Source organism: Numida meleagris, chromosome 2 (genome assembly GCF_002078875.1).
Source record: "Numida meleagris isolate 19003 breed g44 Domestic line chromosome 2, NumMel1.0, whole genome shotgun sequence".
NCBI lineage: Eukaryota > Metazoa > Chordata > Aves > Galliformes > Numididae > Numida > Numida meleagris.
The window spans coordinates 59,853,659-59,870,009 of record NC_034410.1 but is presented as its reverse complement, the minus strand read 5'-3'; the positions used below and the strand labels follow the sequence as shown (position 1 = coordinate 59,870,009).

The window sequence follows — 16,351 nt, the reverse complement described above, 5'->3', positions numbered from 1 at the left end:
GCTGCGGGCCGTGACCGGCTCGGTGCCGGGCTCCGCCATCTCCGGCATCGCCGCTGACGCCGAGCGCCGCCCGCACCGCGCGTGCGCGAGGGAGCTCCTCGCCTCTCCCACTCGGCGGGGGGGGTGAGCAGGCAACGCCGAGAAACACCGCGCTCCGGGAGGGAACCAGCCTTCCCACCCCTCTGCCACCAGATGGTATCGCCCAGCGCCGAGGTAGGGCTGTTCTCAGGCGGGTCCCTGCACCCGCAAAGCGAGCGCTGCTGCCCCGCAGCCGCCCCGGCTGGGTGTAGGTAGAGCCGCCGTCCCAGCCCGCCCGACCCCACCCCCACCCCTTCGTGTGAGGGCGCGAGCGGCCCCAGCGGCGATGCCTACCCGCCGCCCTGTAACACAGTGAGGACTCGAGAACTCATACGTCATCCGAAATTCGAAATCCGAAAGAACACGGGCGGTTTATCCCACCAACACCTGTGGCACCGGGAAACAAGGACCTAATTTGCTAGAACGCTGGGAATATTTCTGGATTTCAAATGCAGCATACTTAGCTCTGCTAAGTATTAGTTTCACGATCAGTTTTTTTATGACGTGCTTTTAATGGAAACGGTGTTAATTGTGGAAATGGTGGTGTTCAAAAAAACAAATTATTCCAACAAGTAGATGTTTTTTCTTCTTCTGTACTCATTCCCCTCAAACCTTTTACCAAGATGATCTTCTAATGTCTTAACAGTGACTTTTGCAGAGCAGAGTTTCTCAGTCCCTTGATAGCGTACACAGCCTCCGTAAATACGAGTCCAGCGGCTCTCATTAACAGGAAGAGCGGGCGATTGCCCGCGCCTCAGCTGCTTTCTGCCATCTGGTGGATACACGGATTCACTGCTTCAATACGTCCCATTTCCACAAAGGAAGCGACGTTCTGAATAACTAAGCCGATATCACACAACCGCAGGACGGCTGAGGCTGGCAGGGCCCTCTGCGCCCACCTAGCCCCAGCCCTACCCGAGCGGCGTCCCCAGGGCCACGGCCAGGCGGCTTCTGGAGATCTCCAAGGAGGAGACCCCACAGCCTGTGGGCAGCCTGTGCCAATGCTCCATCACCTGCACAGCACAGAACTGCTGTCCAGTGGTTAGACAGAACCTCCTGTCTGCCAGTTTGTGCCCCTTGCCCCTTGTTCTGCCGCTTTCTACATGAGAGGCCCCAGCCTGTCCCGGGTTTGGCCTTTCTCCTTGTTGCGCTTCATGAGGTCCTTTCACAGAGGTTCTATTTAAGAAAGTGTGAGATATCACAAGAAAAATGATGTTTACATTTGAAAACTTAGATAAAAATCTCTTATTTTGTGTATCTTACCAGCTGATTTGCAGCCTAGCGAACATTTGACCCATGCAGGTTTATAAAAATGAACAGGCTAGTTACACTGTACACATCCATTCCGTAACAATATAAGCACCACAGGTACTGTTCTCTGTTTAGATTCAGAGCAGAGGCACTGTTTTAAAGCAGTGCAGAAGTGACGCAGACCAAGCTGAAATAAATGGCATATCTTATGTGGCAGCGTGCAGTAAAAAGAAGGGACTGATGGAACGTTAGGGCTGATCTGGTCTAGTATTAGATATGGAGGTTGGTGGCCCTGCCTACAGCAGGGAGGTTAAAGCTTGATGATCCTCGAGGTCCCTTCCAACCTAAGCCATTCATGATTCTATGATTCTCAGCATTAAGCACTTCATTCCTTGCTGGAGTCAGTCCTTAAACACAGGTCAGGCTTGCTGGTGAGAATGTGGACGCAACTGATTACAGTTGGGATCTCTCGTCAAATGATCATTTTGCAGCTTGGTGATTATTTCTAACTCAAGATGTATGTAACAATTTTTTCAAAAAGGAGTTTTTAACATTTAATTGTACACAAAGTCATATAGGGTAGAATCAGAACCTAAGATTTATTTCATTTATTTTTCGTTACTTAGCATTTTTGAAGACAGGTTTGCAGAGAGCAGCCTGAACTACTGGGAGCATACAGCAAATATTTTTCCTGAGGATTAGAACTGACGAAATATAGTTATGTCTTAGTGCCATGTGGCTGACTTTGCATACTGGATAAAATATGTCTGCATATTTTAAAAGTCTCTCTCCTATTCTACTTTTCTGGTGTCTAATGCTGCCTGGACTTTGTTGGTGTTTTTTCCAGTTACCAGCAATTACCTTGGGTCTTCTAATGAAAGGTCTCCTTCCTTATCTTTTAAACCTCTGCTCTCTGACAAAGTTCTCAGGTGTGGTCAGGCCTTCAAGTACACAGTGTTACTGCACAGGGCTTCTTCCTGTTCAAAAATCCTCATCAGCGATTGTGCTTGGGTCTTGCACATTGCAGGACTGTGAGCATTAGGGAGAAGGCTTAGCCACAAGGGAGTTTGCTCTGAAATGTTTAAAAGAAGACTGATACAAGTAAACCAGCCTTGAGGAGAGAGCTGAAACCTTCAGAAGAACTAAAGGAATTTGTCCTTGTAGCAACTCAGAGCTGCCTCGCTGTTTTCTGTTTACCAGCAAGCATTTGGTACTTGTTTTGTGCCATGCCTCCGTGGAAGCACGTGGCTTCCTGTCTTTGTGTAACGGTTTCATCCCTGTTTGATGCTGGACAAAAACATGGGTCAGTCTTTCAGATAAGAATGCTCAAAAATGAGATCATTTTATGGAACAGATCATGACTGTGATTTGAAGATTAAACAATCCTTCCGCAATCCTTTTATCACAAGTATGTGATGCTGTTTTTCAGATATGACGCACATCCAAGTGAAATATGGGACGGACTGCTTGTGGAGTTTGTTAACACGAGAGGGACGCATCCAAAGACATACAGAGAAACAATGGGAAAAGCTGAAAATAGAAGGCAGACCTTATAAACTTGCACAGGTTGTGATCATCTCCCTAGGCAAAATCTCTGGAAGATATGGGTGTACCTAGAAATGAGGATCTCAAACAGCTGGGTTCCACTGCTGTCACGGAAGTTATATGCACAGAACTTCAAGTTTATCTGCTTGTGTACAGTACAACCACTACTCGCTGTCAGGTGGGTGATGGCTGCTGATGCGATGATGTTTGATGAGATGAGGGGAGCAGCTGCTTTTTCTCAGTTAAGCTTTTGAAGTGTCATTTAAGATGGGGAGGGCGTATAGGACAAACAGTACAGTACAGTAAGCTCTGAACAACTTTGTATTTAAACAAGTACATTTTTCTTTTTTATTTCATAAGAAGTTTACTGTTGAAAAATGGTATATACTAAGGCAAACACATCATACACATAGATTAAAGATCAGATACCAAAACCTTGCGGAATGAGCACTACTGTTGTGTTATATAGGGTTTACAATCAAAGATAGTTAAAAACCCTCGAGGATTAATGTACTTTCAAGGTAAATTAGGCACAAAATCTAGCTTGTAACTAGCTCTGCAAGCATCTCACTTTGATTTCACCATTACAAAGTATTACAAGTGATCAAAAACATACGCTGACTGCAAAATTTTAAAATTTGATTGTACTATGTGCTGAAATAGTACAAATGTATACGAGACTCCACCTTTGTTAAAAAAGCATGTACAATAGGGACTATAGAAAGTAGAACTGAAGGGCCAAGTGGGCTTTATTTGGGCTCAACTGATAGGTCATAAATCTATGGCTTTGCTTCGTGGATGTATTTGAAATTGAATAAGTCTTAGAAACGCAGGGAAGAAACAGAAAGATATTTTAATGAATAGAAGCTGCGATAGCTATGATAGATTTTAAAGGACCTTTAACAAGCAAACTAAGTGATGTCTGACATGTGCCTCTTGACCTGGGAAAACCACCTGCCTGGTCATGGTATCTCCCGTGCCAGCTTGCTGAATAGCAAAGGTGCAGTTTGCAAGATACAGTGTGAAATTTTAAAGCATGAGGAGTTGTCTCAACAACAACAACAACAACAAAACATATCTGTGGAGCAAAATCTTTCAAGTGATTTGCTGCAAGGCGTTAGCTCAGATGAGGCTTCGGTTTCAAAAAAAATTCCTGATTTGCAAGAAATGAGAGGGCAACAGCAGGTTTGTGTGGACCATAATAAAATCTTATATCACTGAAAACACAGGGATCTTCTAAATATACATACTAGAAAAGTGTTAGATTAAAATATCATGTCATTTCATCTTCCATTAGGAAAATGTATTGCTGAAAGTTATCCTTTTTTTGCTTGCTTAAAAAAAAAAATGATTGCCACAGAACTACAAGGAGCTCTGAAGTAGTTCTCTCCAGGGGTGCGTTTGTTCTGCATTGTACAGGAGTAGCGTAAAAGGTGAAAACAAACATCTTAGAGTCTTAATGCTGTTTTTGATTATCAGAAACATAAGAAGGAATGCCCAGAAGCAATATGATAACCAAGTGTATCATGCAGTATTTTGGCTTAACGTATAAAGTATTTCAAACCAGTGACGTGACTGGAAGGCGGGGGTCTCAAGCCATTACATTCACATGACATCGCTGAGAATTAAAACCGTAAGTGAAGGCAAACCGTGGAAACTTGAGAAATGCTGAGGTGCCTAACAAAAGCGTGCCAGACGAGTTATTGTTTCTAGCATGCACAGCTAATGCTTGAAGGCCTATCGCAGCAGTAGGAGCTACTGCTATTTCTAGTTCTTTACGTTGCTGCGTTGTTTATGCTGGCTATGGTCTGATCACGGTCAGTGAGCGCTGAGTGGTGTCAGGAGGTTAACCCACGATCTCTGCAGGTTCAGTGACCAACTTAGATCCATCCCATGCTGTCTTGAACTGTTCAGGAACCGGAAATTCTTTCTGGTAAGAAACAAAAGCAACAATGATGGTTAGATAAACAGCGGATACCTCATGAAAACTGGTGGAATTCTATTAGTGCTACATGACTGAGAAAGCATTGATAGCTCAGACACGCCAGGATTATAGAGAGGCCTTCCTCATCACCCTAGGAAGCTATTTTCAATGCCACACAGGAAAAGGCCTTACTGCTACCTAGTTTCGAATAGCCTTGCTATGGTACTCCTGTGTATTAATCCTTCTCACACCATTATTTGGAACAGCTAAGTAAATAAACCTCATGTCAGAAATGACTTTCGACTCCATCAGCGACTGGCCTGGAAGACAGTACAAGGGATTTGATGTGGAGATTTAGTGAGGAGACTAATTTTAAGGAGGAAAGCAAATGATACAATACGGAAGAATAAAATCTAGAACACCAACCTATCATTTCACACGTGATATACTTCAAGAGACATAGCATTCTTTGTGGGACAGACAAAACAAAGCAGATCCTTGAAGGAAGTTTCCTTCCATTCCATGTATTCAGTGAAAGCATGAGAGATGTTGGGTCCTCCTCAGATCCCAGAGAGCAAAAGTGTGGAGGAAAGGACTTTTTCTTTCAGATCTCACAGTGTTTTGATAGCCAGTAATTTCAGATAATACCAGTAATTTGAGGAGAGACTCATCAGAGACCTCTTTATGATTCAGAAGCAGGTGAATATGCACTCAGTGAAAATCATTCCCTTTTTAGTTGCCTGAAGATGAGCATCCAGTAGTCACTTCGGGAAAAGTGGAGCATGCAAATTCTTGTCTTTTCTTTTATAAAGCCTAAGCCCCTCTGCCATACAATATTCCAGAGTGGAAGATTTATAGCAAATTCAAATTCTGTCTTGAGTCATTCAGTGCAGCTTCGAAACTGCTCTGTTGAACAAGTGTGCTTTACCTGCATGTTGCCTTGCTACAGTGTGACACGACAGAGGATGGCTTTACTAGAAATGCTGGAGGGCCAAGTATTAAGGTCTTGTTAGGACAAAAAAAGGAGCCTTCGCATTAGGAAAGGCACACCTCAAGTTTAAGTGATGTTTAAGAACAATATTTTGAAAAATACTAGAAAGAGTTCTGCAGATGCTACTTGTGTATAAACAGCTTTAGGAAAAAAAACCAAGTAAATAATACTTTATAATTCCACTTGGAGCTGTAAAATTTGTACCTTAACTTTAGCGTCATCCTCCTCAGGCAGAGTGCTCTCAAATAATGTGTGAAGTGAGTTTCACTGGGAGATTATGTTTAGGAACCAACTTAAAAAAGAAAATTAAGTGGACAGGAGATGAAGCCATCATCTATAAAAATGGGGAGAAACAATGTCTAATCTTCAAAATTTGTGCCCCCGCCAAAAAAGTCATTCTTTTTGCACTGGTAGCTGAGATAATGGTACACAGAAATTCAGTTGTTTTGGATCTTTTCTCGGTCATGTTAATATGTGTGCTATCTTAGCTCTTACTTTCCTAGCAGTTTTAGCTACCAAGACTAGTTGGGTAGAGAGAGAGAATCTCTAAAAATAATCTCACTCACATAATCACCATCTTGGGGGATGAGGATGTTCATCTCAGAGGACTTGGCACTCACGATCTCACAATCTAATGATTCCTCACTGAGGTAGATGTGACAGCCTTCTGTTTTGTTAATAGAAATGGTTGGCACTTTCCCCATCACCTGAAAAATGAAATATACTTATTATCAAATCTTAAAAAGCAAACAAAGACACTGTTAATATAATTCTTACTGCCTGCCAGGTCTAATTTTGGCCATCAACATCTGATCTGTACATCGTCTGCCTGCATGATGCTTGTATTTGAGATAGAAGCTATCCATTTGCTAACCACTGAAAGTTCTTGATGGTGACAATAATGTTCCCTATGCAACTGCAAGCTTATAATACGCAGCAAACTTTTAATGCATGATTTGATGAAAGTGTTTCCTCCATTCTCTCTACTCCCACTGATGTTTTTGTTCATCAGCGGGATGGCAAGAAATGAAACACATGAACTCCAACCCATTCTGGGCAAATGAAGGATCTCAGCATCCTTCAGCATCAAACAGAAGTGTTTTGTGATGCATTCGAAAGACTTAAAAACTCTTCCCGGATTTATAGCACACAACTGGAAAGGGTTTTTATCCCCTTCTGGCAGGATACAGTCCTAAAAAAGTATGAAGATTAATTTAGTTAAATCTTTAAAGTTTTTTCTTATGTCACATTAAAAGCAAGCACAAGATTGACTTGAGGGGAGAAAAGAAAGTAAATCTTCTCACCATTCTACAGATCAAAAGATCTCTACCTGGCTAACTGGCTGACTCGTGGTTGTCAGCAAAAATTCCTCCTCCTCCTGCCCTCTCTGGCAGCAACCAGCAGTGCACTCTGGTCAGTGTATCGGAAGAGCAAAGGTTATTTTGAGCTATAAAACAATAACAGCACGTGACAGATAACTACTCACTATTAAAAAAAAAAGCGTCTCCTATCATTCGAGTTAAGAATATAATTTCAGCTTCAGTTCCTTAAATGTGGCAGCAAACAAAGAGCAAGTGGTCTGTCTATTGCATTCTGCCCCACCTCCGAAGTCTGATGTATATAATGGGTCAGTGCTTCCTAGCCTGATCTTTCCTCTCTTTTGCAGGATCTCGTGCAATAGAGGGCAAAAGGAGGGTGTGTTTAATGTTACACATTTTGCAAACATCAGGGAAAAATAAAATGCCACTGGGAGAAAAGAGAGCCAAGAAGTATGGCACTGAAGTAAATACAGAAAAATTGCAGGGTAATTCATTGCATGAATATGTGATATATCTGCAATTTATGAGCTCAGATCTTCAAAATACTGAGAAAATTGAGGTTCTGAGCACTTGGCATGCTCAAACCCTGCAGAATCAGGCAGCTTATAGCCAGAATCTTAAGTGTAACGCCACTCTGTTCTAAGCCATAGAAGCCTTATGCAATATTCATAGAACCTGCTTAATCAAAAGAATTTTTGTTCTTAGAAAAGATATTTCCCCTTTGCATGAATATTATCAACGTCCAGCTTTGCTGTTCCTTACATGTGAGTTTTTTGCCTTTCATGAAAGGTTCTAGCAGTAATGATAAAATTAATCTATTTATTTAAAAAAAAAACCAACAAAAAACAGCCAAATGCCTGGGATGTTTAAATGTCCGTGCCATAAGAAGATGGGTAGTGATCATGACTCAAACTGCTTGTTACAGCTCAGAAGATGACGCGCAGCTGGTAGCAACATCAGTCACTTGCGGGAGGTGCAAAACAGGAAAAAAAATCCTGCTGTTTTTTACTGTGGTGTCTGTGACCAGTATTTCTGAAGCATGGAGCAGGCCTGTTTACATTTAACGTCTTACTGCAGGCACGGCCTTTTAAGCAAAAGACCTCACGTTTTGTGAAGACTGGCAGTTTAATGGAACTTGATTCACATTTGATTATTTTTTCTCTTAAAATAAAACATCCCAGAGGCTTTTCTTAAGACAAGATCATCTGTGTTGGTCACCACCCAGTACTGGAGCTTGTATAGTTAGACCTCTTTGGAACGGAATGAGTGAAATACTGTAAATGCCAGGCAGACTGTCTGTATCTTGAATAGGGCAATGCCCGCTACAGGAAGGGCAAAATATGGATTAGAAAATGTATTTTTTCATTTCAAAAGAACCACCAAAGAAGATGATCTCTGACGAAGTTTTACTCACTGGCTATTTAGGACAAAACCAGTAGAGACTCACAGCCCCTATCTAGACAAGCATCTACATTATCTTCTCATGTAATGTGTCATGATGCTGGCAGGGGAGATTTTCGACATCCAAGAGCCTGCTTTCACTTTATGTCATTTAGGTGTCCCTTGACAGTCTATTGGAATGTTTTCATTGAGACGAAAAAAGAAAATAAAAGAAAAAAAGAAAGAACCAGTTTCTGGGCTTAGAAACCAATCAGCTAACTGCCAGAATTTGAAGCACTGCTAAACTTTCAACTTCAGGAGCTGTTTACCATGAAAGCAACAAAATTAAGGCCAGAAGTAATAATACTTCAACCCTGCCCACGGCAGAGGAGTTGGAACTGGATGATCTTGAAGGTCCCTTCCAACCCAAGCTATTGTATAATTCTGTGATTCAATTGAATAGATCTCTCTGTTTCACTGGAACCAGAAGGCACTGGACTAAATGAAGTTTATTCAGTAATGCTCAGTAGTTTTCATAGGCACTTTCTAAATACGTCAGCAGAATTTACTGCATATTAAGATAGGTTTGGATGCACCGGTCTCTTATTCTTGGTGTGCTCATGTGAGTTTTTAATAATCTCCTGTAGCTACATGTGGGCTTTTCTTTCTGCTTGTTCTCTTTTTCTGGTTTTTTTTTTTTTTCCCCAAACAAATATTTACCTGAATCTGAATATCCCTGGAATTGATCACTTCCACGATTCCCACAACGTTGTCAAACACAAGGCCAAACTTTTTACAGTTATCTAAAAGAAAAATAATCATAAACAAGAAAGGCAAGATAAAAGCAAATATACACACACCGGCTGCATTAAATACAAAAGTTTCCATTCTCGTACTGCATAGCTGCACACTGGTTATCAGTCCATTAAGATGAATGAAATGATTCAGATGCATTATTAGTTGCTTAAGACAGTTTTTTCAAGATTGGCATTTAAAGCCCAGCTGAGCTATCCACTCACCAATAGTAATTGAATTGATCTTTCCTTTTATCTGAAGTGTAGATTTGTTACACTTGAAGATGTAGGCTACTTGCTTGAGTTCAGTGTTGGTAATGACCAGGTCATTCTTATCCTCTTGATATTCCTATTTCAGAAGAAAGTTTATTTATTTGGTTATCTTTAACTAGCTAACAGACAGAGCTTAGTACAACGTATCCTCAAGTCACTGCATCACTGTGACAGAACAATATGCTTCTGGTGGCTTAAGAATCTAATGTGATTGGTGACTGGATATTTCACCTACCTCAGCCTTTGGTGATGTGTTTGTTCACTCTAGAGCTGCAGAACTGAAGAACTTGGCATAGAGCAAGACAAAACCCATCGATTTGGTAGCAAAGACATTATGCTCTCAGCGGTGTAAGAATGCCCTCACAAAACTGTTGTTTGGCTCTCATCGAACATAGAACCGGCACGCGGAAGGCCAAACCAAGTTTTCATTCCCAGCAATGCTATCTAGGGCTCTGTACAGTATATTGTGAACCAGTGCAGGCAGTACCTTAAACAGTAAGGAGGACATTTACACTCCATGCATGTCAAAGAAAGGCTAGGGATCCACAAGGGAAGTTCCAGGTAATATAACTCTAATGCAAAATAACAGGTAAATTGTGGCTGAGCTTTGTGCAAACTTTACTCCACAGTAATGACTGTGTAGTTAAACTTCTGCATGACTAAATTGCTTATTGTTTCCTCCCTCTTTAAACCAGCACAGTGATGTGACTTTTCACTCCCAGATAGTTTGGTACATGCCTCCATAAATGAACTCCCAGGCTTTAGACAAAGCTATCATTTTCTTCTGTAGATTGAGCAAAAGGAAAACACTTCTGCACTTCAAAGCATGAGAGATGTGCTTGCACGGAATGAGTGACAGAGTGATGAAAAATAAATGTATAATTCCATCGGTTAACAAGGATGGAAAAAGTGCTCTGTGCTAATAACGTTTTCTCACAAGAGTGGCCTGCAAGAAGGGATTTTAATTGGAATTCTCCATTGGATTTGTTTCTGCAGCACCGTCTGATTTTGCTAGAATTTATTTGTTGGTTTTGACATTCTCTGGTTCAGATGAATTGTTTTAGATTCTCAGAGACAATTGAATTTACTTTAGATCCTAGAGAATAATAACAGCTAAGCTGCAGCAAGGCAGGGTAATCCAGAATCAGCCCATTTTAGTTGCAAATTTGATTTGTTGCTACTTGATCATGGACAGCCTTTTGCAAGACGCTCAGTGCTCAAGCTGCTTTGCAGTGTGCAATGTGCCATTCAGCGGTGTGACCGGAACGCACCACTCTCCATTTTTTCCCCTCTAGCTCCAAGACGGGGGCATGACTCTGCTGTGGCGAATTCTTGGGGGAGGTGGGACTTGGAGTATGGCTTTTCGTGGGAGAACGAGCAGGTGGACCTTGGGCACGTAGGCTGGGGTTCTTGTGTGTCTTCTGGTCATCAGAGACATGGCGAAGCCCTTGGAAAAAAAAAAAGGTCGTTGTAAAAGAGAATCTGTTCTCTTGTCCTGAGGCTATTCACACTGAAATAAGAAAGATACTATCTAAATCATTTGCAGTTGTGTTAAATTATCTTATGAGTTTACATTTTTTATTTCCTCATGCTTTGCCTGGGTAACCACCTAAATTTTAACTGGCATAGATATTTTTAGCCATTTATATAAAACCTCTTTTACTGTGGATGGGCCGTCTTAAAATCTTTACAAGAAATGCAGCAGTCTTTTAGTCCCTCTCTATCTGCAGAAAGCTCTGTGATCTTGCTAATGAGTATTTTTACATCCAGAAAAATGAGATTCTTTTTCTAATTTGGCCTATCCATACAGCAGCGCTAGAGGCAGTTATATCAATTGTAAGTATTTAAATTCACAGCCATCCACTTTAATTACAACTCTCCAGTATTAATACAAAAGGCTTTATCGCACCGATCTGTGAGCCACACCTTTCCACCCAACGTATGACACATTTTGACACAGGTTGGTACACTGACTGTGGGTCAGAAACAGAAATTAATTCTGATTGTAATTGCAACTCTGAAGTTCACCAGCTACTGGGGATTGAAGATGTCTAACTCGGTTGCACTGAAATTAAATGGAGACTTCGAAAGAAGTGGTGTGAATTTCAGGAATACTGAGCAAACTTGAGTGCTGCTACTTCTAAAGGAGGGTTTGGTGCCATCTCATCCAGAATACTCAGTACCAGCCTCAGAAAGGTCTAAGGTGCCTAAACGTAGCTTAAAAACATTGGTGGAATTTGGGTCAGTACATCTAACAGCTGTTGATGTAGTTTGACTCAAGGGTCAGAATTTGATTTCTCTTCTCCTGACCTTTGGTAATTGCCTCTCCTTGGTTAAGCTGTGCAAACAGGGCTGAGCGAGATGCCGTTCCTTCATCCTTTGGGGGGGTTTCTGTATCAAAGATGGGGGGAGGTCCCGGTGGAGGCGGTGGTGGTGGAGGTGGTGAAGAGAGGCATGACCCGCTGGTTAGAACAGATCTCATAGACATGGGTGATGCAACAGGACCCTGTGAGGGATAGATGGAAATTATTTTTAAATACAGTTTTTCAAGGAACACTTTATTATGATAGCTCTTGCTTGTTAACATCATTGGACACTGTTGAGTTTCATTGATTCCTGGCAGCCACAGATTCAGAAGAACTTCTAGCATTGCAAGTAAAAATAACGCTGAATCTTTCCTTCCATCAATGGAAGCAAGGCTGGAAAGGCAGGCAGTCCACGCTGCCACTCTGCTGCAGAGCAACTCCACCTAACGTATTTATACAAAATGCTTGCCAAGACTATTATTAAAAATCTTTAATATTAATGTTTCCATATGATTTATATGTGGTGTGATATGTAAATACTTCCTATAAATAAAAGGAAAAATCTCTCTTTTTTTTTTTCCCAGACACTGTATTCAGTAACTTGACATGTGTTCAGAAACACAGAAAATGTTTTGTCTAAAAAATAACTGGGAGGGTCATGAAATGTCAATTATACACATGCAAGATTCTCAACTGTAAAAAATATGTAAAATGCTATTCTTCAGACTGCTGAAGTAATCTGCAAAGATTCGGATTGTAGTAGAGTACAAAGCTGTGGTCATTCAAGTCAGTTCTTTATGAAATTCAATATTTTTTTATTTTTCAGATTATTTTTTTCAGTTGCAGGAGGTTACTGCACACGAATAATGAGTGAGGGGACCTTGATAAAGTAAGTAGTACAATCATTCTAGTAGTTCGCATAATCAAAAGTAAATGTTTTGGTCTGAATGGTAATGCTCATATATAATATTATCAAACAAACAGGAAATACTGATAATGAGCTGATTAAAATTTTATGCGTCCTACTAGTAGAAAAGATAGAAGCTGAGAAACTGAGAATCACTTTTCCTGTCTTGCCACTGAGCGTCACTCTGATGCCAGAAATTGCTCATCTAGACAGCATCTCTGCAGCAGAGCAGAGACTGTTTTATAAGAACTGCTGTAAAAAAAATAGGCTGGTTCTGATTAATTTAGCTACCTATACAAGTGTTGTACATTGCACTAACACATATTCATTAGGTAGGCAGATACAGTGGAAAAATGACAGGGACTTACAGAGTCAAGTCTCTTCTAATTTGCTACCTTTGTTAGGAGATACAGGTTGTTAAAAATGCATCCCAGGTAATGAATACTGGAATAGATATTACATAGCTGGACTCAGAGGATATTTTTAATTGCTTACTATGCCACCACTTTCTGCTTTCCACTAAGCAAAAACATCATAGCATCCATCTGGTTCACGCATCTCACAGGAGTAGATTCTGTAGCTATTTTTTAAAAAGTAAACTAGCTTCAGCTTGTGATCTCAAATTGATAAGGTGAAGGGGGCTGAGGCACATACGCTTTTTTTATTCTTCAGACATCCTTCAAAAAAAAAAAAAGAGTCTGGCACGTCTGAGTACCCAACAGCATTCAGACCTCTCAGTCTGTATGACCCTGATTTGAGCAGCACAGAAAAGTAATAACATTAATTAACATCTTAACGTAACCCTTCTCTAGGCACATGGGTCTTCAGCATGTGGGTACTGTTCCATTTAAGGCAACCATTTATGAATATGTTAGTGATAAATACATTGCAAGATACTCTGTCACATTAGTGGCATTAAAACTGCACTGCACAATAAGACTCATTGAATTCCTGGTACTCAGGTGAGTAACAAAGCCAATGTAGTAGCATGGTCTGACTATTTCTGAAAGGATCTGTGATCTATTAAGGCAATGAGTTCTCCTCTGTACTATTAAATGTTTTTAATCAAATGCAAACAAAAGAGGAGAATCCTCTTTTGGAATTGATTATCATTCATTGTCAAGATACATCAGAACCAGATTCTGATGTTGTCTGCTCTCAGAGACATTTCATTGTTGCATAGATACATTTAACTCTGAGCATTTCTGCATACGTATCTGGTAATTATATGTTATTAATTTAGACTGGGGACAACTCCCCCACTGGGAACTCAATTTACAGTGCCCGTCTTTCTGCCTATGCTCATGCCAGTAATGTTACCTGCAGCAGAGTCAGCACAACTGTGAATTACTATAGTAAAAAATGAATGTAAGTGGATTTAGTAGCACAGTTATTGCTGCCTGAGGTGCAACAGAGATCTTCCTATCTGTTGCCTGCAACCATAGCAACTGAATTCACTATGTCCTGGTTATCCAGAATTATGAACGTTGCATTTGCAGGTCTTTTTAAAATACTCAGCTACACAGAAATGACACTCACCATCCACACCGCAGTGTGAACACGTAGCTATGAATTATGTGTGCTTTAAGTGAGTAGATTAATGGTAGTACTGGCAGTAGTGGTTAATAACTGGTGGCTTGAGATAAAAATTTGGACTTCTGATTTCCCAACATACTTTACAGCTTCCACCTGTGTAAATACAGTACTGTGATTTTCCAGAAACTTGCGTGTGAAAGAGTCATTGTTTGAGCAACAACTGTCACCTACAAGCAGAAGCAGCTGACGTTCTTTTGTAATTAACACCAATTACATTCTGCAAAAGCTACAAAGATGCAGGAGTTATTTGGGTACTCTGCATACAACACAGGTGGGTTGCTGCTGATCTCTTTGCTTCAGGTGTTAAAGGCCTATGCCTAATCTATGCAGGACACTCTGAGCTCCAACAATGGTGCTAAGCAGTGTATTAGTGGGTGGTTTTTGAAACAGGAACAAAGTTAAGGGAATGTCTGGTAACCAAAGTAGAATAAAAACTCAGAGGAATTTAACTGTGGGAAGTGGATGATCCCTCTCCCAGAACTCTGAAAGATCTAGTGAAAACACAAATAAAACAGAAGGATTTTAAATAATCAAATTCAGACATGGTCTTGTTTGACTGTAGAATGTCTTATTTACTTTTCAAGGGCAGAGGTGGGAAAGGATCTGGGCAATTAGAAGCATGTTCTCCTTCTAAAGCAGTACTCACACATGAGAAGCCAAGTCTAGTCAAAAACCTCCTCTTTTCTTTACAAGCCTGGTCCATCCTCTTAAGTCAGTGGCTATCTCCACTGAGCACAAAAGATTTCAGGTTATATCTAATAACAGTACAGGAGCTGTCACGAGGTCTTAGTAGACACCTGGGGTTCTTCATTTTTCCTCATAATCTTGTGGAATCACAGAAATAAGAGATGGATTGAACCTTTGTTGTTAACTTTTCTGCTTCATGACAAATTCTTGTTTATGACTGAGTTGCAGCTACACAAGCAAACAGAACATTGTGACGTTTCAATTATGTCTAAACATCTGAGTCTGAAAATCTAGTGCCATTCTGGAAACTGCAAACAATTTCAGTCATAATTTAACCTAGGCAAAATCAAAGGGCAAGTCAAAGTCAAAAAAGGTCGCTAAAGATAGGGCCAGGACTAATTGCTCCACTGTAGATCTACCATCTTACAACATGGATACATTCAGTATGACAATCCTCAACTGAAATAGAGCAGCATGGAAAAGACATACAGGTCTGGGAGGGCTTGGGAAGGCATACAGAGTCACGTTGTACGGAAGGCCTCAATCTCACACTAGCTTTTATCTTCTTTTCCATTTTGATTTACCTGATGGAAATCGAGCTAACATTCAAGCAATGTGAAATTTTTTGTGGGGACACTTTTGTGTCTCAGGGTAACGCTCACAAGGGGATAGAAGGCACAAGTGAACTGGAAATGCAGAAAACTCACTCTGTGCACTTCTTGCATTCCCTGCATGCCAGGGAGATTGTGCTGGACTCAAACGTGCTCATGCAAAGGGCAGTTTTATAAGCAGACTAGAGAAGTGGCTCCAGGAACTTTCTTTTTTGTGATTAGTTTTGACCCTTATTAATGCCTAGTCCTCAGCGTTATCAACCTAAGTCACTGGAAATTGGTTTCCTTTTCTTAGGCGTATTTCTAAGACCACTTAGATCCTTGGGCTCTAGAACATTTCTGAACCAAACTCTTAAACTGTTCTGGTATCTAGCAATACTTGTGTATAGTCCTATTCTATTTCAACTAAAGTGCTCTTCACAAAGTCCATTCATTTCTTTTCTGTATAGGGTGGTGTTTGTGAGAGCTGCTGGGAATAAAATAGCACGTTATATGCCCACAAAAGTTCATCTTTCCTAAAGCAGCAGGTGCTTACCAGCTTTGCTATTTGCAAACAACTCTTTATATTAACTTCAAGCAGATGTTAACAACAGTGTGTCTTTACACAAAGAGTATTAAGAGCCATTTGGACTAGCATAGGCGGTTATTTGCAAGCCGCCTTTCTTCCTCTTTTATTTCAGCTGTTTGCC

At 40.8% G+C, this 16,351-nt stretch overlaps 1 protein-coding gene and 1 long non-coding RNA gene across 2 annotated transcripts in view; one reads left to right on the top strand and one right to left on the bottom strand.

The window, feature by feature from the left end:
- Positions 32-14,894, top strand: LOC110393056. The gene is made up of 4 exons (XR_002434764.1): positions 32-213; positions 2,759-3,052; positions 12,688-12,750; positions 14,451-14,894. It is a non-coding gene; the product is annotated as an uncharacterized LOC110393056 (long non-coding RNA).
- CAP2 (cyclase associated actin cytoskeleton regulatory protein 2) overlaps positions 3,193-16,351 on the bottom strand; it is a 68,042-nt gene continuing 54,883 nt past the window's right edge. The window contains exons 8-13 of the mRNA XM_021385471.1: positions 11,866-12,061; positions 10,827-11,002; positions 9,508-9,631; positions 9,209-9,291; positions 6,356-6,496; positions 3,193-4,804 (exon numbers count right to left, since the gene is read on the bottom strand). Of these exons, the coding sequence (XP_021241146.1) occupies positions 4,721-4,804; positions 6,356-6,496; positions 9,209-9,291; positions 9,508-9,631; positions 10,827-11,002; positions 11,866-12,061 (804 nt within the window). The 3' untranslated portion in view covers positions 3,193-4,720. The remainder of the gene's footprint in view (positions 4,805-6,355; positions 6,497-9,208; positions 9,292-9,507; positions 9,632-10,826; positions 11,003-11,865; positions 12,062-16,351) is intronic.